The sequence below is a fragment of the Elephas maximus genome, chromosome 6 (genome assembly GCF_024166365.1).
Source record: "Elephas maximus indicus isolate mEleMax1 chromosome 6, mEleMax1 primary haplotype, whole genome shotgun sequence".
Classification (NCBI taxonomy): domain Eukaryota; kingdom Metazoa; phylum Chordata; class Mammalia; order Proboscidea; family Elephantidae; genus Elephas; species Elephas maximus.
In genome coordinates this window covers 138454942-138478233 of record NC_064824.1, presented here as the reverse complement: position 1 = coordinate 138478233, position 23292 = coordinate 138454942, and the positions used below count along the sequence as shown (strand labels likewise).

General features: G+C 47.5%; 1 protein-coding gene across 4 annotated transcripts in view; it reads left to right on the top strand.

Annotated features, from left to right (window-relative positions):
* Positions 1 to 22990, top strand: part of IQCA1 (IQ motif containing with AAA domain 1) — a 167760-nt gene extending 144770 nt beyond the window's left edge. For all 4 annotated transcript variants that reach the window (XM_049888514.1, XM_049888516.1, XM_049888515.1 and 1 more), the window contains 3 exons: positions 9622 to 9799; positions 19350 to 19588; positions 22429 to 22990. In XM_049888514.1, the coding sequence (XP_049744471.1) occupies positions 9622 to 9799; positions 19350 to 19588; positions 22429 to 22542 (531 nt within the window). In that variant the 3' untranslated portion in view covers positions 22543 to 22990. The remainder of the gene's footprint in view (positions 1 to 9621; positions 9800 to 19349; positions 19589 to 22428) is intronic.
* The last annotated feature ends 302 nt before the right edge of the window (positions 22991 to 23292 follow it).

The window sequence follows — 23292 nt, the reverse complement described above, 5'->3', positions numbered from 1 at the left end:
GCCGCACTGGAAAAAAAAAAAAAAAAAAAGCCCAGGTATTTGCAAAATTGATGGCTGAGGTTCCTATGAGAGAGGTTATAAATCTAAAGAGCAGTGCAGGGCGGTGTTCAATCCAAGGTGTCAGGAGTCCGCAGCCAACAGAAGCTTCGTCTCCTGGAGGGCCAGAGGCTGCTGCGGTGTCTGTGTGCCCGACTAGCATCAGCCTGGGCCATAGGGGACTTCTGCCTGGGACCCAGAGACGTGGGTCCCAGGCCTGCTCTGCCGTTCGCCTCACAGCTGTGTGTCTTAGAGCAAGCAGCTGAACCTCTCTGAGCCTCTGCCTCCTTAACTGCCGAGCAAAAGGGCTGACAGGAAGGTTATTCAAATCCCTTGCAGCTGGGACAGACTCCAAGGCCCCAAAGCCTCCTGTCCCGTGGTCCTTCGAGCAGTCGGCTTGCCATCAGTCATTACAGCTGTCTGCTCACCTGCACACCTGAGACCATGAAAAGTAAAAGGAATACGACCCGCTCGTTGATGGGAGGGGCAGAGACACACTGAGGAAGACCTGGAAGGGGGAGGCTTTGAGGAGGGCCGAAGGCAGGAGTGAAATATACGTTCTGTAGACACAGCACAGGAATCCCTGGGTTGGTACAAATGGTTAATGGGCTCGGCTGCTAACAGAAAGGTTGGGGGTTTAAGTCCACACAGAGTTGCATCAGAAGAAAGGCCTGGCTATCTATGTCTGAAAAATTAGCCATTGAAAACCCTATGGAGCACAGTTATTCTCTGCTGCTCTTGGGGTCGCCATGAGTTGGGATCAACCGAGAGGCAACTGGTTTTTTAGACATAGCACATAGCGGGAGTCATTGCACAGGACAGGAGGCAGCTGATGAAGATGGGGCTGGAAACTCCACAGCCTCCCTGACCCCACCTGTGTTGCTGACACGGAGATTCTCTGATTCCCCCTGGACACAGCCATGGACTCGCTTTGTTCCGATAGAAAATGAAGTTCTTTGCCATGCAGTCTTTGCTGTGGACAGTGGGATGTCTCTTCTGTTTACCTCTACATTAGAGGAGTCCGTGGGGGGAGGGGGTTACACTGAGGAGCACAGATCACCACCCGTTCAACAAGCAGAGGGTCCCTGGACACCAGAACACCCACAAGGCCAGCCACGGGGCCCGAGCCGTCCTGGGCACAGACGGAGCTGCAAGACACTGCACACCCCCACCCCAGCAGTCCCAGCCCCCAGCTCCAGTGCCCTGACCCCCACCCTAGCCGTCCCGGCCCCCAGTTCCAGTGCCCTGACCCTCACCCTAGCCGTCCAGGCCCCCAGTTCCAGCGCCCTGACCCTCACCCTAGCTGTCCTGGCCCCCAGCTCCAGCACCTAGGCCCCACCCTAGCAGCCCAGCCCCCAGCTCCAGCACCTAGGCCCCACCCTAGCTGTCCCAGCCCCCAGCTCCAGCACCCAGACCCCCACCCTAGCTGTCCCAGCCTCTAGCTCCAGTGCCCCAGCCACAGGGTAAGGCAGAGGTGGGGAAAGAGTTGTGTTCTGCACTCCGCAGCTGCACACAGGACTCGGTGTGTGCTCAGACTCCACGCTGTGATGGCATCCTGAGGCCTGCCCCTAGAGAGGAGAGCGGGGCTTCCTGCCAGCCTGGCTCTCCCACCCCAGCCTCACAGCCTCGGAGACTCACCAAGTTCCTCAGCCACTGGGGTCCCAGGCAGCCTCCTGGCATCTGTGCCACCACCATGCGCAGCCCACCTTCTGAAGACACAGCCAAAGCCAAAGGCAGGAGTATCACTGAGCCGTAAAAAGGACCAAGTTCTGATTCGTGCCACCACATGGATGAGCCTGGAAAATGTAATGCTCACTGAAGGAAGACAGTCACAGAGGACCACATGTTGTCTGATTCCACCTGTATAAAATAGCTAGACTGGGCAAATCCATACAGAAAGCAGATGAGAGGTATCCCGGAGCTTGGGGGTAGAGAGGGAAGGGGGCAGGGGTGTGATTGCGTAAGGAGAACAGAGTTTCTCTTTGGAGTATAGAAAAGGGGGAAATGGACAGGGGTGATGATTACACAACATTGTGAGTATAATTAATGCCACTGAATTGTATACTTCAAAATGGTTAAAATGGCAAATTTTGAAATTAAAAAAAAAGTATTTAGAACAAAAACAACGAAAGCCACAGGCGGTGCTGCCTCAGCGGGATGTCACTTCGGCTGCTCATCACCTCACCGGCTGTACTGGGTGCCCAGTATCCTCTCTACTACCCACCTCACCGGCCATACTGGGTGCCCAGTATCCTCTCTACCACCCGCCTCCACCCTGACCCAGTCTCTGTCTGAAGGCACCTGGGTCCCAAAGGTGCTGACTGGGAGAAGAAAGTCCATCTGCCGAGACATCTGGGGCTTCATCGGCTCCAGCCAGGGTACAAACGGACACGCTGGTCTGAGGGGTCCCAGGAAGCCCTGAAGTAACGTCTCATCCCCAGGGACTGAGACCAGGCTCCCAGACCTCATCCCCGGGCTGTGGCCACTCCACTACTAAAGTACACGGTGGTCACGTGGTCGTCAGCAGCAAGGACACAAAGGGCAGGCTCAGCGGGGCCCCTGGATGCTGGGAAGAGCAGGAGGCCCCCCAGGGGCAGTGGCACCTGTTCAGCACCTTCCCTTCACCAGGCAGCCCTGGGAGGGAGGACACTGTGCCCCCTGCTTACAGAAGACGACAGAAGCCTCCACAGGCCCACAGCTGGGTGGCTGTGGACCTGGGCTTCAGAGTCAGGTATGTCTGACAGCCCAGGCCCAGCCCTTCTCCCTCCGAGACCCAGGGAGACGCTGAACGCAAATCACTGCCTCCAGCCGCCCACAGCCGAGCCCATCAGGGGCACTTAGAGTCTACCTGCATCCACCACTAGCCCTTCCTCACCTGTGGTCCACTCCAGGGCAGTCGTGACAACTGCATCTGGGGACCTCTCGTCTTCTCCAGAATCTCCACCCTCCCGACCACACTCCGCTCCCCTCACACGGTCCTTCACAATCTCCAGCCACCGCCCCCCGCCCCGCCCCAGCACACACACACACACACACACACAAGAAGACCTTGCAGCTGTAGGATTTCGGGACAGTCTGAGCTCCAGACACCCCTCCCTGCCACTTGGACAACCACACCCTGCCCTGGCAGACGCCGGACGTGCCCCATCCTCCGCCTGCTCCTGGGAGCGAGGGACGCAGTGGGCCGGCCGTTTGTGCAGGAGAGGCAGGCGGTAAAGAACGAGGCCCACCGTCCGTGCCTGCATTTTCTGCACCATTTCCCTTTGTGACTTCATCTAGCGAGAGCCTTCCCTGACCTCGCAACAGTGCCTCCGCCAGGGAATTGCTTGCTTTGTTGAAGCTGGCTGCAGCGGTTGTTTTGTGGCACTAACTGCAGAAAAGCAAATTGAAATTGCTGTGTGGATGCTAGCCACTAATTTGAAATGGCCAACGATAATACAGTTGTGAGGAGCTGGCAGGCCTAGCGGCTGGGGCAGGCGTCGTGCAGGTTGCCAAGCGACAGTGGGGATGTTCGCAGGCGTGATGGGTGAGTCCGGAGCTCGTGCATAATGGGCATCTCTCAACTGGAACCAGGTGGCCCGAGTGTGGGGGCTCCGGGTTGAATGAATTCACCTTTCATTTCCATCCCCTCCTAATGGGACTGTACCACGTTGCTCTGGACAAAGCCCAGGATCAACATTTGTTATCCAAATAGACTCATTAAGTCCAGGTGTCCCTGCCTTTCCAGGACACACAGGTTGGAGAACCGTCTCCCACCCCAGGGAGGGCAGGGCAGTACCGCTGTTACCATGGCATCTGGGCTGCTGGGGCAGGTCCCAGACTATGCAAGGTGGGCCTCTCCCTCCATGCAGTCACAGCCTCCAGCCTCACAAGGACTCTCCTTCGCACTTTACACATCCCAGCCACCCTCCTCTCTGCCTTGCCCTCTGCCAAGCCATTGGAAAGACCGGTTCATTCTCACCACCCCCAGTCACGGTTCAACCCCCCACCATCAGCTTGCTGCCCTCGCCGGGCCATATAAATTGCTCTCTCAAAGTTTTTCTTTGACTTCCATTTTGCCAGTGAATGCTTTGGCCCGCTTACTCTCCCTTTCTGCTGGATTCAGCATGGTTCAAGTTCACCATCTCTTAAAAGTTTCCCCTCCCTCAGCTTCCATGACAGCGCTGTCCTGGGTGTGCTGACACCTGCCAGCAGTTCCTGCTGTCTCCTTTGCCTTCTTTTGCTATTGTAGCTGCTGTAAGTCGGCCCTGACTCGTGGCAGCCCATGCACAATGGGATCAGGCCGTTGTGATCCATAGGGTTTTCATTGACTGGTTTTCAGAAGTAAATTGCCAGGCCTTTCTTCCCAGTCTGTCTTATTTTGGAGTCTCCTGTGAAACCCGCCCAGCATCACGTACATCAACCCTCCCCTTACACGGGCTCGCGCTCCCTGAGGTTCCAGCCTGGGTCTGTTTCTTTTCTCTTCCCTTGCCCTCCTTGGGCACCACCTCATGGCTTGGAAACTCGGATGCACTTGGAATCCCCCGCTGGACACCTCCCCACGCTGCCTCAAACTCAATGCGGCCCAACCCAACCCTCCTCCTTTCCCTCTTCGTTTGCTGCCCACCACCCCAGACTTCTTCCCCTCCTGCATTTTCCAAGGACTATTTTAAATGTTTTCACTATAACCACCTTTCAGCCACCTTGTGTGAAAGGACTATGGGTCCACCCTGGTGAAATGAAACCCAAGTGTTGCAAGTTTTCTAAGCCTCGCCTAAGTGCTGTGGATTGCTTCCTGGCACGAGTGTAGACATTCCTACACGGAGACTCCTTCCAGGGTCTTAGCAGAGAGCTTTTCCATTGTGCAGGGCCCAGAGGCGACTCCTTAGAACTAAGTGGTTACAGACAGCATCCGTCACAATGGAGGTTGGTGGCAGCTTTTCAAACAAAGGTTTTGAGCTCTGTTGGCAGTTTTGCTCGTTCCTCCAAATTGTGAAGCCTCTAATTTTTCGTTTTTGTTTTTTTACTTTTCTGCTAGAAAGACCTTACTCCTCAACCAAAGCCAATACCATTGAGTCAATTCCAACTCATAGTGACCCTATATGACAGCGTAGAACCGCCCCCATAGGATTTCCAAGGAGTGATTTGTGGATTCGAACTGCCAACCTTTTGTTTAGCAACTGAGCTCTTAACCACTGCACCACTACGGCAACAGAGTAGCCCCAAACCCACTGCTGTCAAGTGGATCCTGACTCATAGCGACCCTACAGGACAGAGTAGAACTGCCCCACAGGGTTGCCAAGGCTGTACTCTTTATGGAAGCAGACTGCCCCATCTTTCTCCTGCAGAGCAACTGGTGGGTTTGAACCACTGACCTTTCAGTTAGCAGCTGAGCACTTTACACACTGCACCACCAGGGATCCTTCCACAGAGCCAACCCCATATTGATTTCTCATCTGGACTTGTATTATCATTTATTGAGCACTTACTTCTTTCCAGGCAGACACATTACATCGTGTAATCCTCACAGCACCCCAGTGAAGTAGTCCTAGAGCAGTCTCCATTCTATAGATGCAGGGACTAAGGTTCAGAGAAGTTGAGTAAGCTGCCTGGGGCCACACAGCAGTTCAGAGCAAAGCCAAGACTGGAATGAAATCACTATGAGAGTCCCCATCTCTTTCTCTGCTGTGAGTTACATTACAAACACTCCCCTCTAAACTGAATCCAGCAACCTATGGAAAGGATTATAAGCCATGACCAAATGGAATTTATCCCAGGAATGCAAGGTTGGTTTATCATCTGAAAATTGATAAATGGAGCACATGTGTCAATAGAATAAAGGACAGATGCCACCTAATCGTCTCAATAAATGCAGAAAAAGCATTTGACAAAGCTCAACACCCTTTCATGATTAAAAAAAAAAATCGACAAAGTAGGAATAAATCTGATAAGGTCGCTGATGAACAACCCATGGCTGACATCATGCTCAGTGGTCAAAGACTGAAGCTTTTCACCCAAGGTGAGGAATAAGAGAAGAATCTCTGCTCTCATCACTCTGTTCGACATTGTACCGGAGGTTCTAGCCAGGGCAGTTAGGCAAGAAAAAGAAGGAAAAGCCATCCAGACTGAAAAGGAAGAAGTAAAACTATCTATTTGCAGATGGCATGATCTTGTACATAGAAAATCCTGAAGAATATACTAAAAATCTATTTGGGCCAATAAACAAGTTTAACAAGGCTGTAGAATATAAGATCACTCTTTTAAAAATCAGTTGTATTTCTATACAGAAGCAATGAACAATCCAAAAATTAAATTAAGAACACAATTTCATTTACAGTAGCATCAAAAATAATAAAAAATACTTAGGAATAAAATTAACCAAATCTTTTAAAAATCAGTTGTATTTCTATACAGAAGCAATGAACAATCCAAAAATTAAATTAAGAACAATTTCATTTATAGTAGCATCAAAAATAATAAAAAATACTTAGGAATAAAATTAACCAAATAAGTGTAAGACTTTTACCCTGAAAACTAGAAGACACTGTTCAAAGAACTGAAAGCAGACCTAAATAAATGGAGAGATACCCCATGTCCCTGGATCAGAAGACTTAATATTGTTATGACGATGATACTCCCCATGCTGACCTATGATTCAATGTAGTCCTCATCAAAATTCCAGTTGGCTTCTTTGCAGAAATTGACAAGCTGGTCCTAATTTTCATACGGAAATTCAAGGGACCCAGAATAGCCAAAACAACCTTGAAAAAAATGAACAAAGTTGGAAGACTCACACTTCCTGGTTTCAAAACTTACCACAAAATTACGGTGATAAAAGCGGTGTGGTGCCAGCATCTGTGTTGTTGTTCTTGCCATGGAGTCAATTCCAACTACTAACGACCCCAAAGGATGGACATAGATCAAGGGAATATCACTGAGAGTCCATAAAGAAACTCATGTATCTGTGGCCAGTTGATATTTGACAAAGGTGCCAAGGCCATTTATGAGGAAAGAATAATCTTTTCAACAAATAGTGCTGAGCCCACTGGATGTTCACCTGTAAAAGAATGACATTGGACCCCTACCTCAACACCATGCACAAAAAATCAACTCAAAATGTATCAAAGACTTAAAAGTAACAGCTAAAACAAAAAGATTAAACATAGAGTTACCATATGAGCCTGCAATTCCATATTTATATCCAAGAGAAATGGAAACACATGTCCACACAAAAACTTGTACATGAATGTACGTAGCCGCGTTATTCATAATAGCCAAAAAGTGCAAACAACCCAAATGCTCATCAGCCGGCAAATGGAGAAATAAAATGTGGTCTGTCCATACGGTGGGTAAGTGTGGTCTGTCCATACAGTGGGTAAATGTGGTCTGTCCATACAGTGAGTAAATGTGGTCTATCCATACAGTGGGTAAATGTGGTCTGTCCATACAGTGGGTAAATGTGGTCTATCCATACGGTGGGTATCTTTCCACAATCAAATAGAATGAAGTCCTGATACGTGTTACAACACGGATGAGCCTCGAAAGCATTATACCAAATGGAAGAAGCCAGTCACATATTTATAGGAAATATTCAGAGACGAAAAGATTAGTGATTGCCTAGGTCTTCAAGGGGGTGGGTGGAGGGAAATCGGAAGTGGCTGCTGCTAATGGTGCCAGTGGTTACACATGTCTATGGATATACTAAAAGCCACTGAACTACACATTTTACATTGGTGAACTTTGTGGTGTAGAGTCCCTGGGTGACCAAAAAGGTTTGCGCTTGACTACTAAATGAAATGGAGCCATGGTGGAGCAGTGGTTAAGAGCTCGGCTGCTAACCAGAAGGTCAGCAGTTCAGATCCACCAGCCATTCCTTGGAAACCCTATGGAGCAGTTCTACTCTGTCTATAGGGTCACTATGAGTCAGAATCCACTTGACTGCAACGGGTTTGAGTTTTTTGGTTTTTTTACTAACTGAAAGGTTGACAGTTTGAATACACCCAACAGCTTCTCAGGAGAAAAGCCCTGGCCATTGCTCCTGTAAAGATTACAGTCTAGGAAACCCTATGGGACAGTTCTTGTCTGTCTTATAGGATTATACGATGAGTCAGAATTGACTCAATAGCAACGGGCTTTTTTTTTTTTTTTTTTTGGTATGTGAATTATATCTCAGTGAATCTGTTTTATATATCAGCTTACTTGCGTAGATACATATGTATACACGTATGTATGTATGTATGTTTGAGTGTGTGTATGTATGCCCCCTTTTGCAGTCCTTACTTGGAATAGATTCTTATCCAGGAAGGAGACTTGGGGGCAAGAAGCCCCCTCCTGATCATAGTTCCCCTCCCCACCCTCCCGTCTCTCCCCTCTCTGTTTTCTGCTCCAGGGCACCCCAGGGGTCCAGGAACACCACCTGCTCCCTCCCTGTGCAGAGCAACTTGGCCAGCCCCAGTCCTGACCCCCAACTCCAGGGCCAGAGCCTGTGAGAGACTCTCTCAACCAAAGGGCTTCCTCAGGATCTCATGCACAGGCTTCACCCTGTTCCAAAGGCCCCACAAATCACTCTCAGTCCTCAGTCACCCCTGCCCCCAGGCTGTGCCCCCAATGCCCACCGTCATCCGCTGTTACTCCTGAGGGTAGACTTTCTTCCAACGCCTGTTCCCTTCTCTAGATGACACCAGGCCCCTTCCTGCATGAAGGGTGTTCTCACGCACCGGCCTGCAGGGATGCACAGGGCTGAACAATGCTAAAGGTTAATTTACAGGGTGCCCAGGGCCAGCACCAGGAGACAGCATTCTTCAAGGCTCCAGGCTCAATGTTTTGCATTCAACTTGATCCGTTGCCCCTGAGCCAAATGGGAGCAAAAATGGCCCAAAGTGAGCTGAGGTGTCTGGCGGCTCCCCATCGCCTCCTGTCCTCCTTCCCACGCTGAAGTGGGCTTCAAGCCAGCGCATTGCCGGTGGCAAAGTGGCCAAATCTGACCCCCACGGACCAGAAGCCATCCCACCTGGGGTCCGAACAGAAAGCCTTGGTACATCTTGCCCCTCTCCCTCATTAGTGCAGAGGCCGTTCTGAAAGAACACAGGTTCACACTCTTTCAGATCCGCTTCACAACCTTACGTGACCCGGTATTTTTTGGACTTAAGGGCCTCATTGTTACAACAGTGAGCCAAGGAAGCCTTCAGTTTGCCTTCACAACAACCCAGAGGGAAATAGCAGCACCACAGACTAATTATAAGTCCCCGGCAAGCTTCCTTCCACTTGGAAGTCTGTGGCTGTTTCCTATTCTTAAGGTCAAGGTGCTAGAATGTTCCAGAATGTTCCATCAGGTGCTTCCTGCCTTCCCACTTTCCAAGTCTGGACATGAGGGGGTGGGGGAGTGACAGCCATTAATGTCACCCGGGTGAATGAAGAATGAGCCCCCAAATGGCCAGCTCATCCCCAGTTGTGTCCTGGGACAAACCTTAAGAAATTGTGTTCCTCAGAGTTTTGCAATCACTGCCTCCTAAGAGTACATTTTCTGTACCCCTTGGTCCTTTTTTCCATGTGTGAACTAGCTTTGCTTTGTTCTGTTTTGTTTTTTTTCCTCTCCCTTTCTCCCAGATGGAACCTAAACGCCTGAAGAAACAGCTCCCCAGAATCCTGAAGCTCCTGAAACCGGACGATCGAGTCCTGATCGTGGGGACGACACAGCGGCCTTTCGACGCAGAGCTTCAATCTTTTTGCAAAGTTTACCAGAAAATTATTTTGGTTCCTAGGCCAGACTATGCTTCCAGATACGGCAAGTACCCCCCGGCCCTTCCGTGTGCGGTAACTGAGGCTGGGCCTCCTGTGGTTTGCTGGCAGGTGTGTGGGGGGCGCCCCGAATCCAGTGAGTGATGTCAGTAGAACCTGTGCGCTGGAGGGCGTCAGCCCCTGGACCGACAACGAAACACAGGGCTGTAAACACGAAATGATGGCGGCAGTGCTGGCTTGGTGCTAAAACTCTCACCTCCCATGCAGGAGACCTGGGTTCGACTCTGGCCAGTGCATCTCATGCGCAGCCACCACCCGACTGTCAGCGGAGGCCTGTGTGTTGCTGTGATGCTGAACAGGCTTCAGTGGAGCTTCCAGGCTAAGATGGACCAGGAAGAAAGGCCTGGTGATCTGCTGCCGAAAGTCAGCCACTGAAAACCCTGTGGATCCTAACAGACCAGTCATGGGGATGGTGCAGGACCAGACAGCATTTCCTTGCATCTGCCTGGGGTCGCCAAGAGGCAGGGGCAGACTGGACGGGCAGCTAACAACAACAACAACAACACCGGGGGAAATGCTACATCTTTGTTCTGTTGTAAACATACTTCACTTTACCGAAGACAAAGGGAACCTGGACAGGAATTAGTCTTGGCCCTGAAGGTGATGGAAACCCTCGTGGTGCTAATTTTTCTTTTGACGGCAGATTGGAATCCGCAGCTGCTCATGAGGTGTCTTTCTCATGGAGCACTGTTTCTTTTCGCCAGGTTGTCTGTTGGTTGATCGGCTGTTTGCATGTTTTCCAGTCTCAAAATATCATTCTAGTAGAATGTTGGTATTTCTTCTCACCAGTTTTTTGTTTTTCCAGCCTGAAAATAGTCCAGTAGCGTGTTGACTTGTTTAAAATAAACATTAAACACAAGAGCTTGTTTTTCCAATTCCTTCTTCCTGGATAGATAGATTCAAAATTCGCTTCTTTTGATATTATCTTTTTAAGTGGGAACGATACAAAAAAGGTGGCCTTCAGAGGCAGTGCAGTGAAATTGATAAGAGAACCGGTCAGAATACTGGCTCGGCCACCTGATACCTGTATGAGCCCAACAAGCCACTCAACCTTGGAGGCTCTGTTTTCTCATCTGTAAAATAAGACAAGTGTGTCCTTCACAAGGTCCTTGTGAAGATACAACAAGGCTCCTTATATGGGGTGGCAGGCAGAACCCCCGGCCCCGTCCGGACTCCCCGGAGAGCATGGGTGATGGTCGCGGGCTGGGGCGTGGAGGGGCAGCAAAGGAGGGGATGCGGGTGATGGTACAAGTGGTCGTTAGGGTTCTCTCTTGCAGCATAACCAACATCCCCAAACTTAATGGCTTAAAACAACAAATTATTTGTTCCCTTCCATAGCTCTGAGGGCTGCCTGGTCTCAGCTGGAGAGTTCTGCCTTGAGGCATCTCATGATGTTGCAACCAGACATCAGCTGGGCTGGACGTCCAAGATGGCACACTCGTGTGACTGGCAGTTGATGCTAGCCGTCAGCTGGAAGCTCAGCTGGGGCTGTCGCCCAGACAGCCTCCCAGTGGCCTCTTCTGTGGCTTTTCGCAGCATGGCAGCCGAATTCCAAGACAGCCTCCCAAGAGACTCAGGGAGAAGCTGGGAGGATTCTTATGGCCAGCCTCAGAAGTCACATAGAGTCACCTTCACCACGCTCTAGTGCCAGCCCCAGCTCGAGGGCAGCCAGCTACACAGTGGTGTGAGTTCTAGGGGATGGAGCTCACTGAGGGGCCATCCTTGGCGCCATATCTAACCACCATCGTGGTGGTGGTAGTGGTGGTAGATGCAGCATTGAGATGGTGATGGTGGTGTCAGGGTTATAAATGGCATTGTCAGCGATGGCGATGGTGATGGTAGTGGCAATGGTGGTGATGGTGGTGACAACGGGGAGGTTGGCGGTAATGGAGATGATGGTAGCCATGGTGGCGTTCATGGTAGACGTGACGGTAGTGGTGGTGATACTGGGCGGGGTGGCAGTGATAGTGGAAGCAGAGGTGGCAAGGTGGTAACGGAGGTGATGGTAGTCGTGGTGAGTCCAGTCCGCGGTGACAGTCGTGGTGGAGGTCTTGGTGGTAGTGATAATGTGGTGAAGGTGGTTCTCATTGGTGACAGTGCTGAAGGTGATTAGTTCAGATTGGTTCCTATTTATCCTTCTCCAGTCACAATTATTGTTGTTGTTAGGTGCCGACCAGTCAGTTCCGACTCATAGCAGCCCCATATACAACGGAAGGAACACTGCCTGGTCCTGGGCTGTCCTCACAATCGTTGAGCCCCTTGTCGCAGCCACTGTGTCAATCCATCTCATTGAGGGTCTTCCTCTTTTTTGCTGACCCTCTGCTTTACCGAGCACAACGTCCTTCTCCCCGGACTGATCCCTCCTGACAACATGTCCAAAGTATGTAAGACGCTGTTTCGCCACCCTTGCTTCTAAGGAGCATTCTTGCTGTACCTCTTCCAAGACAGATTTGGTCATTCTTTTGGCAGTCCATGGTATATTCAATATTCTTTGCCAACACCACAATTCAAAGGCATCAATTCCTTGGTCTTCCTTATTCATCGTCCAGCTTTCGCACGCATATAAGGCGGTTGAAAATACCATGGCTTGCATGAGGCACACCTTAATCCTCAAGGTGACATAAGAGAACCACCAAAATGGAGCAGAGAGTGGGGATGTGAACCTATCTAGTTGATCTTTAGGACCGGTCAATTTTATTTGCTAAGAGAGCAGCCCTCTACTTCCTACGTGTTTAAACTGTCGGCCACTGCATGTGTAATATCTGCTCATTTCTATCTCAATAAATTGTGGTTCTGGCTTCACAAATTAATGTTACATGGAAGGTACAAGAAGACTTTGAATCCAGTTACTTCTCCATCCATCTAGAAGTGTCTCCATCTTCCACAGCCTCAGAGCCCTCCACTGAGTCCTTCGCACCCAGCCAGCATCAAAGAAAAAGAGAGAAAGAAAATTAGAGGATATCACAGGAGATTTTATGGACTGTTCCACAAGGGGCCGACATTTCTTCCACTCATATTACATTGGCCAGAATGAGTCACGTGGCCCCACCATGGCTGAAGGGGCAAGAATGTATATTCTAGCCCAAGAAGGAGAGAAGACGGAGATGGGTAAGCTCTGGCAGCCTCAGCCACAGTCAGTTTGTGGAGAGGATTCTACTACACACAGACACACGATACACTTTTGCTTCATCAAAGCCTTATCACTCTCGGTTCCCCTTTGGTCGGATTTCCTCCCCTCCCCTCCCCCCCTTCACAGGATGAAACATTGCCCAGTCCTGCGCCCTCGTCGGTCAACCAGTCTCATCTCCCAGCACTGTGTCAGGCAGTATTCTGCTGTGACCCACAGGGTTTTCATTGGCTGGTTTTCAGAAGGAGATTACCAGGCCTTTCTTCCAGTCAGCCTTAATCTGGAATGTCTTCTGAAACCTGCCCACCTCCCTGTTTTCTCCTTCCTCTTCCCCCTTCCTCTTTCTCTTTTTCTCCTTTTTATTTTTCTTTTACTTCTTTCTCTCTCTCCCATATTGTATACTTTTTAAGCTATCTTAGTGGAATAAAACAAACAAACGAAAAAAACCATCGTCATTGAGTCAGTTTCGACTCATAGCAACCCTATGGGACAGAGTAGAACTTCCCCGTAGGGTTTCCAAGGAGCTCCTGGTGGATTTGAACTGCCGACCTCTTGGTTAGCAGCCAAATGCTTAACCACTGCGACAGAATAAGGTAGGGTATTATTAGTGATAAGGGGATAGAGCTTTATTCTTGACTTTGAATTGAATGATTTCCATTGTCCAACAGGGCTGTAGGCCCTTAAACAATGAAGCTGCTGATATACAGCAGGAACAAGTTTGTTCATTTGATAAACAACAGTCATCGCTAAGGACTCAGATCGTGCTACAGATCCCTGAATCTCTCACCGTGTCATGTGGTGGAGGAAGGAGAGTGTGTCCCTGTGGGCATCTGATAAACCTGCGTCAAGCGGTTCTCTTGAGCCCAGGGCCCTTGGGTGATTTTTTTCAGCCCGCCATTCTCGCTGACATCGTAAATGCTGTCTGACATTTCCTCCGGTGATACTGAAGTTTTCATAGCCACCACGGCTGGGGTATCCATCTTAAAGAAAGCCTGCTCCTGTCTTTGCAGTGATCAATAATGGTCTCTTCCAGTCCACAAAGCATGGGCTGCAAATCCATGACTCGGGCCGCTGCTGGGCCACCCGTTTGCCAGAGTCAGGTGCCAACAGCATGCAGGGACATCCACAACCTACTTCTCACATTCCTCAAGTCACATGAGGTTCTGACACTGGGAAGGAGAAAAGCTGGATCAGCCTGGGATACACCGTCCTTAAGGTTTACTGGGTATAATTCAATACCTATCTCCTTTCCCCCAAATCAGACTGATTCCTTCAGAATGTCTCTGCAAAGGAAATCCACCCCAGGCTGATTAATGCCTTATCTAGGCTCCAGAAATCCCTCTGGGCTTCCTTCTCTCAGCGTTCCTAATGCTTCCCTCCTCTTGCCCCTCTTCCCTGGGGTCTTTCTCACTAATAACACAATTCATCACAGGCCCCCACCCTGGGCCCAGTGACTGCTGGAATGGTCCAATTTATGTCTTAAGGTTTTTCTGAAATTCTAGGCTTAAGAGGGTCAGAAACACGTCCAAATCACATTATCTGCCTCTTGTGCTTTTGTAAAATCCCAAATAAAAACAAACTTGAAAAGATACTACGTCATCTGGAGTGCTAGCCAGGACAGAATCCATTTGGGATGTCAGAAGCAGGTGAATGGGATCAAAGACCTAGTTCCTTCCAATCTAAAGAAGGGAAGGAGAACGTAGGCGAGTCTGAAGAAGTGAAGGGACTTTTGCATCCAAGAAGAAAGTAGACTACAGCACTGGGCTCGGCGAGCACCTCCAGCGTCTTAGTCACCACCGCGGCCTGTTGCTGTCCATTTGACTCCAACTTATGGCGACCCCACATTTGTCAGAGCAGAGCTATGCTTCATAGGGTTTTCACTGGCTGATTGTTCAGAAAGGGATCACCAGCTCTTTCTTTTGAGGTGCCTCTGGGTGGACTTGGACCTCCAACCTTTGGGTTATCAGCAAGCGCGTTAACTGTTTGAACCACCCAGGGATTCCTCTACTGCCCTCAGTGCTCTCACTTCCCGGCCTCTGGTCCTTACAGCACACCCATTGTCCAGCCCCAAGGCAGGGGTGTATTTGTGTCCTCCACCTGTACTCATGAGCCAAAGACTAGCTGCATGCTGGTGGCTCCAGCGCTCACCGGGGGCTCCCGCCTTCACTTAGCCACTATGCCATGACTCACTACACCTGGACTCCCTTCTTGGGCCCCAAAGTGGATACTTACAGGTCAAGAGCCTGTGAGCAGGTGGCTTTGTAAAAGCAATAGAAGCTAATCTTATAAAAAAAAAAATAAAGGCTAATAAATGTAGTTCATCAAACATTAGAGAAAGGCAAGCCTGGTTCTCTTTCCCATTCTCTGGATCTTGAGATGACTGTGGGCAAGTGGACAAGTTCCACGTGGCTGTGACAGCCTTCCCAGAGCCCTGCCACCACTTCCAGTGGGAAAAACTGGTGAGCTTTTGAAAAGTAACCAATGATTCATGTATTTTGAGGAATCTCGACCAAGACTCTACATGAAGGCCAAGCATCATATGTTTTAAATGGTCAACACGCTGTATACACGGTCAACATGCTACATACATGGCCAACATGCTATATACATGGTCAACATGCTATATACGTGGTCAACATGCAATATGCATGGTCAATGTGCAATACACATAATCAATGTACAATACATATGGTCAACATACTATATACATGGTAAATGTGCTATATACATAGTCAACATGCAATATACATGGTCAACGTGATATATGTATGGTCAACATGCTACGTACATGGTCAGCATACAATACATATGGTCAACATGCTATATACATAGTCAACATGAAGTACATATGGTCAACATGCTATATACATGGTCAACATGCTATATACATGGTCAACATGCAATACATATATGGTCAACATGCTATACATATGGTCAACATGCTATATACATGGTCAGTGTGCTATATGCATGGTCAGTATGCAATACATATGGTCAAACTATATACATGGTCAACACACAATACACATACTACAACAGAGTATTGGTAGCTGTTTGTTTTTTTAATTCTGTTACTAATGAATCATTACCTGTAGAGAGATCGCTTATGTTGCAAGACTGGATGATTTGGGCCAGAACCTTCATGGCTGCGACTTAACAGGGAGGTGGGCGAGAGAGTTGAGTGTTTGTTGGAGGAGTTCTTGGCCCTCACTGCTTGCATCTGACTGGCCCACTCCGTCTGCAGGTAGGGATTTTGTCCCAGGGTGCCCAAGGCTGAGGCTGTGCCAAGTCCCAGGCCTGGGGTTTCTGTTGGGGCTTCAGTTGTGGGGGCCATCACCTTGGTGCTCCCATAAAACAGGCTTCCAGAGTCACCGTTCAAGTCATTTGTACTTTTCTTGGAAGTTATAAATCTGGAGAGAAATGTGCTTGGTCACACGTGGTGGCGTTGTCTGGTGGTGGTGGCGACTGCTGGTGGTGGTCGTGGTGTTTGACCACCGGTTATATTTTCTGACTCGACAAAAGTTACACAATCTCATCTTCCCACAAATATGCTTTGCAATATTCTGTAGTTGGTTTTATGTTACCTTTTATAATTGATGTTTTCATGAGGGTTAGGAAACCAGTGCAAAATGGAAGGGCTACTGCTAGTAATAATTACAGTGACATCAGTAATAGCAGCTACAGAGAATAAAGTACCTGCCACATTCTAAAAGGATGCTCTTCCAGGTGCTGTATATATATAAATAATTTTATTGTGCTTATTTCTCACAGCAGCCCTGAAAAGTAGGTCTCTGCATCCCCATTTTTCAAACAAGACTACTTTGGGTTCATGCTCAAATAAACCCACCAACAAGGTAGCAGAGCAGATCCAGGGGGTTAGACCTGCTCTTGGAGGACCTAAGAGCCAACTTGGAGGCCTCCATTGCCTTTGCTGGCCTCACAGAAGGTCCCCAAAGCCTTGATGTCTAATCTTCTGCTTCTCGGAGAAACTGCAGACCCCATGGTAAAGTCTGCCCTTTCCCAGCAACTCAATTCACCCACTGGGCCGAGGACCACCACCAAAGAGGACCCAGAAACCTAGTTGCCATCAAATCGACTCCAACTCATGATGATCCTGTTTGTGTCAGATTAGAACTGTGTGTGGCATAGAATTTTCAATAGCTGATTTTTTGGAAATAGATCACCAGGCCTTTCTTCTGGGGCATCTCCTGGTGAACTCAAACCTCCAACCTTTTAGTCAGCAGCTGAGTGCTTAATCAATTGTTTGCATCAGGACAGTGGAGGCAAATTGCTGGAGTAACTCATGGCCCAAAAAGAGACTCTGATGTGGTTCGTAGTTAGATCCTGAGCCATTTTATTCCTTTACAGTAATTAGACCTTTTTGTTTTATTAGCAATTTTTGTATCAACGCATTTGGATGCTGTAGTCATTTAACAGACCCAGAATTAACACCTTAGCAGACTTCACAGGGCTTGGATCATGCTAGTCTTGGTCATTTTTTAAAATATGTTTCAATTGGTGTCAGTAAGTTGTATACCTGTAAAAAGTTGAATTGGCAAAAGTTTTGTCATACATATATTTACAACAATGACAAAAAAAAAAATGAGTATTTACTGAGGCTGCTTATGTACAACCAAACACCTCATGGGATTTGGTTCCTTGGTTTGGAGGTTTGGGGTCATGGTTTCACGGGACATCCCAGTTAACTGGCCTTGTATTGTGTTTAGTGCTTCTGTTCTACCTCCTAGTTCCTTGTGTAGTGCCTGGAGTCTTAAAAGCTTGCAAGCAGCCATCTAAGGCACAACAATTGGTCTCCATTTGCTGGAGCAACAGAGGAAGAAGGAGAGACAGGAATAGGAGGAGGAACTGGGATGTGTGGTTAATTGCCTCCGTGAACAACTGCCTCCTTTGTTATGAGACCAGAAGAACTGGATGGTGCTTCACTACCATTACTGAACATCATGATCAAAGATTTTATAGATGAATCTTGATCAAAAGGGGGGAATGCAGAACAAAATTTCACATTCCCATGGAATTCACAGAGGCTGGATGAACCCCTGAAACTATTGCCCTGAGATAATCTTTAAACCTTAAACCAAAAATATCCCCTATGTTCTTCTTAAAACCAAATACCAGTTTAACTAAACTAGTAAAGAATGTCTAGCTTAAGCACTGTAATCTTTTAAAATCTATCAATGTGGGATGAAATTCACAACAGCAACTTGAAAGATTAGACAGGAAACTTAGGGGCAATGAGTTCATGTTAATGGGGGAGGAACAGCTCAGAAAAGGAGGATGAGAATGGTTGCACAACTCAAAGAATGCCAGCAATGTCACTGAATTGTACGTGTAGGAACTGTTCAATTGGTGTACATTCTGCTGTGTATACTCTTAACAACAACAAAAATAAATCATGAAACAAAAAAAGTTTCAAGTATCCGTCAAAGGCGGTTAAAATGCTTTCGAGGTGTTCGACCAGCTCCTCCTTGTGCTGAGACCATCCTCTGGGTTGAAGTGGATGGCCTTGTGAATGCCCTTCGTCCTTTCTCACCTTGTGGATGCAATTCTGTTAGTCAGAGAGCCTCGCCTTACTGCCTTTGAGCCCTCTTTAGGGAATGGACGTGGGGTTCGCTAAATGTAGTCTGATCTTAAATGCTATGCGGAAGTCAGTCCAGCTCTAAAAGTAAACATCAGGTATAATGTCATTATTCATTTTCACAACATCCCTGCGTTCTAAGTGAACTCCCTCGGTCACCCCAGGTCCCGCTCTCCCCAAGGACAACCAGACATCTGTCCAGTGGTTTCTATCAACCTATGTGTGTTGACCATTGTCGGGGGGAGCGAAGAGGGTCAATTTGCTCTATTTAATACAGTGTGTGCTAGAGCATCCCAAAAGAAATGAACCCCCCGTGGTTAAATGGAAATTGGAATCCCCATTTGAATTCCAAATATGAAAATAATGTAAGGAGTGGACTTTATAACTAAAAAGCGTATAAGTTGGACGCCTACTTATCCAGACTCTTTGGGAAATACAATATTCTGATTAGCAGAGATCCCACACATGCACCCTATGTGGATTTCTAATTTGGAGAGATTGTAAACCTATTCAAAGTACCACACTAAAGAGATCCTGACCCTGATTTAATTTGTCCTTGTCAATCCGCAAGGGGCTTGTGGACCTACAGAGCCCAGGGTCATCAGTATGTGTGTCTTATGGCTGAAAATTACTGAGGGGAAAGCATTTTGTTACTCAGCTTTCTGCTCATTTGAATTACAAATGAAGTGGAATGGGTCTCTTGTGGATTCCTTTCTTGATGAGACGCAACTTGGCATGGGAGCTAGCCTGATGCTGATTTCTGTGCGCTAACCCCTGTTCTTTGTGTCTTCTCCGCCATCCCGGGCACAACAGTTTTGTGGAAACACATCATCCAGCGAAACGGGGGAGTCGTGACAAATGCTTTGAACATAAGTTGCCTTGCAAAGGTGACCGATGGCTTCACCCAGGGACACATCGTCCAGGTGGTCAGAAGTGTGCTCACGGACCGAAGAATCCGGCAGCAGATACACAAGCCTCTGAGCGCCGTGGAGTTCATTACGGCCATAGCCAGCATGGATCCCGTGTACCAAGAAGAAGAGGAGAGCTTCAAGGTAAGCAGACACCTTGGTGGCTTAGTCTCCTAGAGCTGCTGTAGCAGAAATCCCACAAGTGCCAGGCTTTAAAAAGGAGAATTGGATCTTCTCGCAGTTCGGGAGGCCAAAAGTCTGAATTCAGGGTGCCTGTTCTGGGGCAAGGCTCTCTCGCCATGGGCTCTGAGGGAACGTCTTTGTCTCTTTCTGCTCCTGTTGCTCGGATCCTGGGCAATCTTCATGTGGCATCTGCCCTCCCGTTTGCACTCACTTCTGTCCAATCTGCGTTTAACACCATTTAGCAGTGAGTAGGGTTTTTTTTTAGGGTTAGGACACACCCCACACTGACATGGCCTCATTGACATAACACAGAAAACCCTATTCCCAAACCGGATCACGTCCACAGATATAGGGGTCAGGATTCTAACACATTTTGGCAGGACACAATATTCAATCCCTGACAGTGGCCAAATCTTCACGGCAAATACTTGTCTTACCCCTCCCCCCTTCAGCCTCCCAGCTGCCATGACCTTGGACTCTCCTGGACACAGTGAAATTTGAAAACTTGAAAATAATGTTTGGATCACAAAATCTTTCAAACCTTAGGAGCAAAGCATGTGTCTTTCAACTTCTAGGTAAAGCATGGTCCTTGACCTTATAAGTGAACAGCCACTGGATTGCCCTTCCCACCATTTGTTTGGTTCTTATTGGCTTTTGCTTCATTTTTCACACAATGGAACCAGTTTTGCATAGAGAAACAAACAAACAAACAAACAGTTGCCATTGCGTCAACTCCGGCTCCAACACGTGGCAACCTTAGGTGTGTGAGAAGAGGACCGTGCTCCACAGGGTTTCCGATGGCTGGGTTTTCAGAAATAGGTCACCATGTCTTTCCTCAGAGGCACGTCTGGGTAGACTCAAACCTCCAGCCTTTCAGTTAGCAGCAGAGCACGTTAACCATCTGCGCCACCCAGCAACTCCACGTAGAGGAAACCGTTCTCTAAATAGCGTGTGTTCCTGCAGGTTTTGTCCCATCTTTACCGTGGTACACTTCATTTTTCAGTATGTTGCCGGAGAAAGCGTAATGACTTTCTCTTCACAAGAGAATTCTCCAAAATGTAGGTTGCCGATTTTTTAATACCTTCTGGAAAGTTCACAGAATGTGTCGACCTCGAGGAAACGTCATCTCCTCCATCTCCTCTCTTACAGAAGGAGACAAAGTCATGGGGAGTTGTGTGCTTTATCCAGATGTGTGGCTGCTCCGAGGCAGATTCAGGATAGAGCCCTAGTCTTCTCTGATGCCCTCCTCAAGCCCTACCCGTTCTCCTCTAAAGTCAGAGTGAACACAGTTGTGCTCCCTTTCTGGACCTGGAGGTTGTTTCCTTGGCCAACTGGGAAGACAAAGCGAGAGAAACCCATCCATGTATTCCAACGCCCCCATGACATTTGCTGTGTGCTCACCAGAAAAAAGAACTAGAATTCTCATTTAGGCCTATTATCTCTGGGTGCCTGCTTAAGATTAGGAAAATGTCTCTTTATGAAATACTGTTTTTCCACCAAGTATAAATGCCGTGTTTCCTTTATGGTTTTACCATTAACGCCTCAGTGGAAGATGAAAAATGGTCGTAATAGTGACCCTGAAGCAATGGTTTACAAGGGAGCTGGCAGACTTTTTCCATAAAAGGCCAGGCAGTAAATATTTTATGTTTCAAGAGCCAGACAGTCTCTGTTGAAACTAGTCAACTTTGTTGTAGTGAAAATGCACCCATAGACAATATATGAAAGAATGGGTATGTCTGGGTTCCCATAAAACTTTATTTGCAAAAACAGGCAGTGGGCCAATTGGCCATAGTTTGCTGATTGCTGCTGTAGCAAAGGTGAGAAGAAAAACAATATTTTCAATTCCAGCTGTAGATTTTACCAAGTTAAAAAAAAATTATGTGATATCATTAAAACCTCGAAAGTCACATCAAAGGCAACAGAGGTGTTTCCCAAGAAATCAGAACCCAAGCCTGAACCAGACACATCAGGGCTCTAAACTGAAATATTCATGTTGTTGCTGACAACATTATAGGCCACAAGACAGATAATATCTGCACATTACTGAGGAAAAATAACCAGCTCCCTAAAATTTTATATCCAGCTAAACTGGCATCCAAGAGCAGGGAGAAAACAAAAACATTTGAAGTTTTCCACTCACAGCTAATTCAGAGAGCAATGTACATGTTATTCACATGTATACAAGGAAGTGTATAAATATTGTGAACTATAACATTGTCCATAATAACAAAAAGAAATTGAGGAATTGATAAATAACTTGCAGTGTAGTCATTCAGTGAAATATTACCACTCCAGAGTTTATAAACTGAAATGTTTCTTATGTTTTAAATAAAGTGCAAAGTTTGAGATGAATGCCATCACAGGGCCAGTTACAATCACTATTTGTTGGTATTTTGGCTCCAGTATTGATGCCATGTTTTCAACAGAGTCTCCCCCTTCAGTGACTCACGCATAGTCACCAGCCCAGCTTCTAGAGGCCGTTCACATTACCAAGAAACCCCACACCCTCAGGACAGAGAAAGATCACCAGGAAAATAGGGGGCTTAGCTGGGAAGGATCGTTAGTTAGATTTGGCCTGTGATTCTCTGAAGCTGTTAACTCCTTGAGCAGACGTTTCAGATCATGCAGAAATGCATATGGAAAACCCATTGGCCAAAAGTCTGTATTAAACACGTATTAAATGCCCAAAGCGCAGTGGCAGCCTGCCCTTCCTTCCTAACAGGCTTATTTTTTTATTTTTAAGACTATTCCAGTGAATCCAGGTCATCTTCATATTTTCCTGAACATCTGTTTTATTTCAGGACTGGTATGCCAAAACTCCTCTGGGTAAAAAGCGAGCTTTGGCCCTGACAGGAGGTGAAGCAGAAAAGGAAAAGGATAAAGGAAAAAAGAAAAAGGAGAAAAAGAAAAAGTAATGCCTTCCTGAAGAACCATCCTTGAGTCTCTCTCAGGGAGGGAGATGGCCCCAACTTTCCAGGGAGAAGACTCACCATCACATGTCTGCAGACGCCCAAGGAGAAGACTCTTAGAATGAGCGGTGTCGAGCTGACGCCAGGAGCTCATTAGCCTCTGCATATGTTCAATCGTGCCTATAGCAGGCTGGATACCAGGCTGGTTGCCCAGGACAGCTGTTTCCAGAACCTGTCATTTTTTCTTAGCTTACGTAAAGTTTGTATGTAACCCACGTTTGCTCTTCACATACTCAACAATCTTTCTAAGTTGGACACTTCATCGAATCAGCGCTAATTGCCCAATTTAAAATTCGATGGTTAGAAGACATTTTAATGTGACAACTAGTGAGTAACTTGAGTACATCACCACTACAGTAGCTTTTTGTTAATCCATACACACTATATATTACCTTTGCACATATTGTAATAAACTAATTATTTGCTCTATTAGTATATTTTATATAATGGAATAAAGCTGTTATCCTTGAACTGACTCAGTAATTTGGTTGCTGGAGCTAGAAGAGACCTTAGAGGTGGATTATTTCAACTTCCTAATTTCGAAGATGGGTAAACTGAGGCCCCAGGTGGCACAGTTAATTTTTGCAGCCTTAAGACAAAAATAATTGCCTCTTAATTCCAAGCTTAGCGCTCTTTACAAGCATTGAAACATTGGCAGATCAATGTCTGGATGAAACTAATAAGTAAAAATGAGGT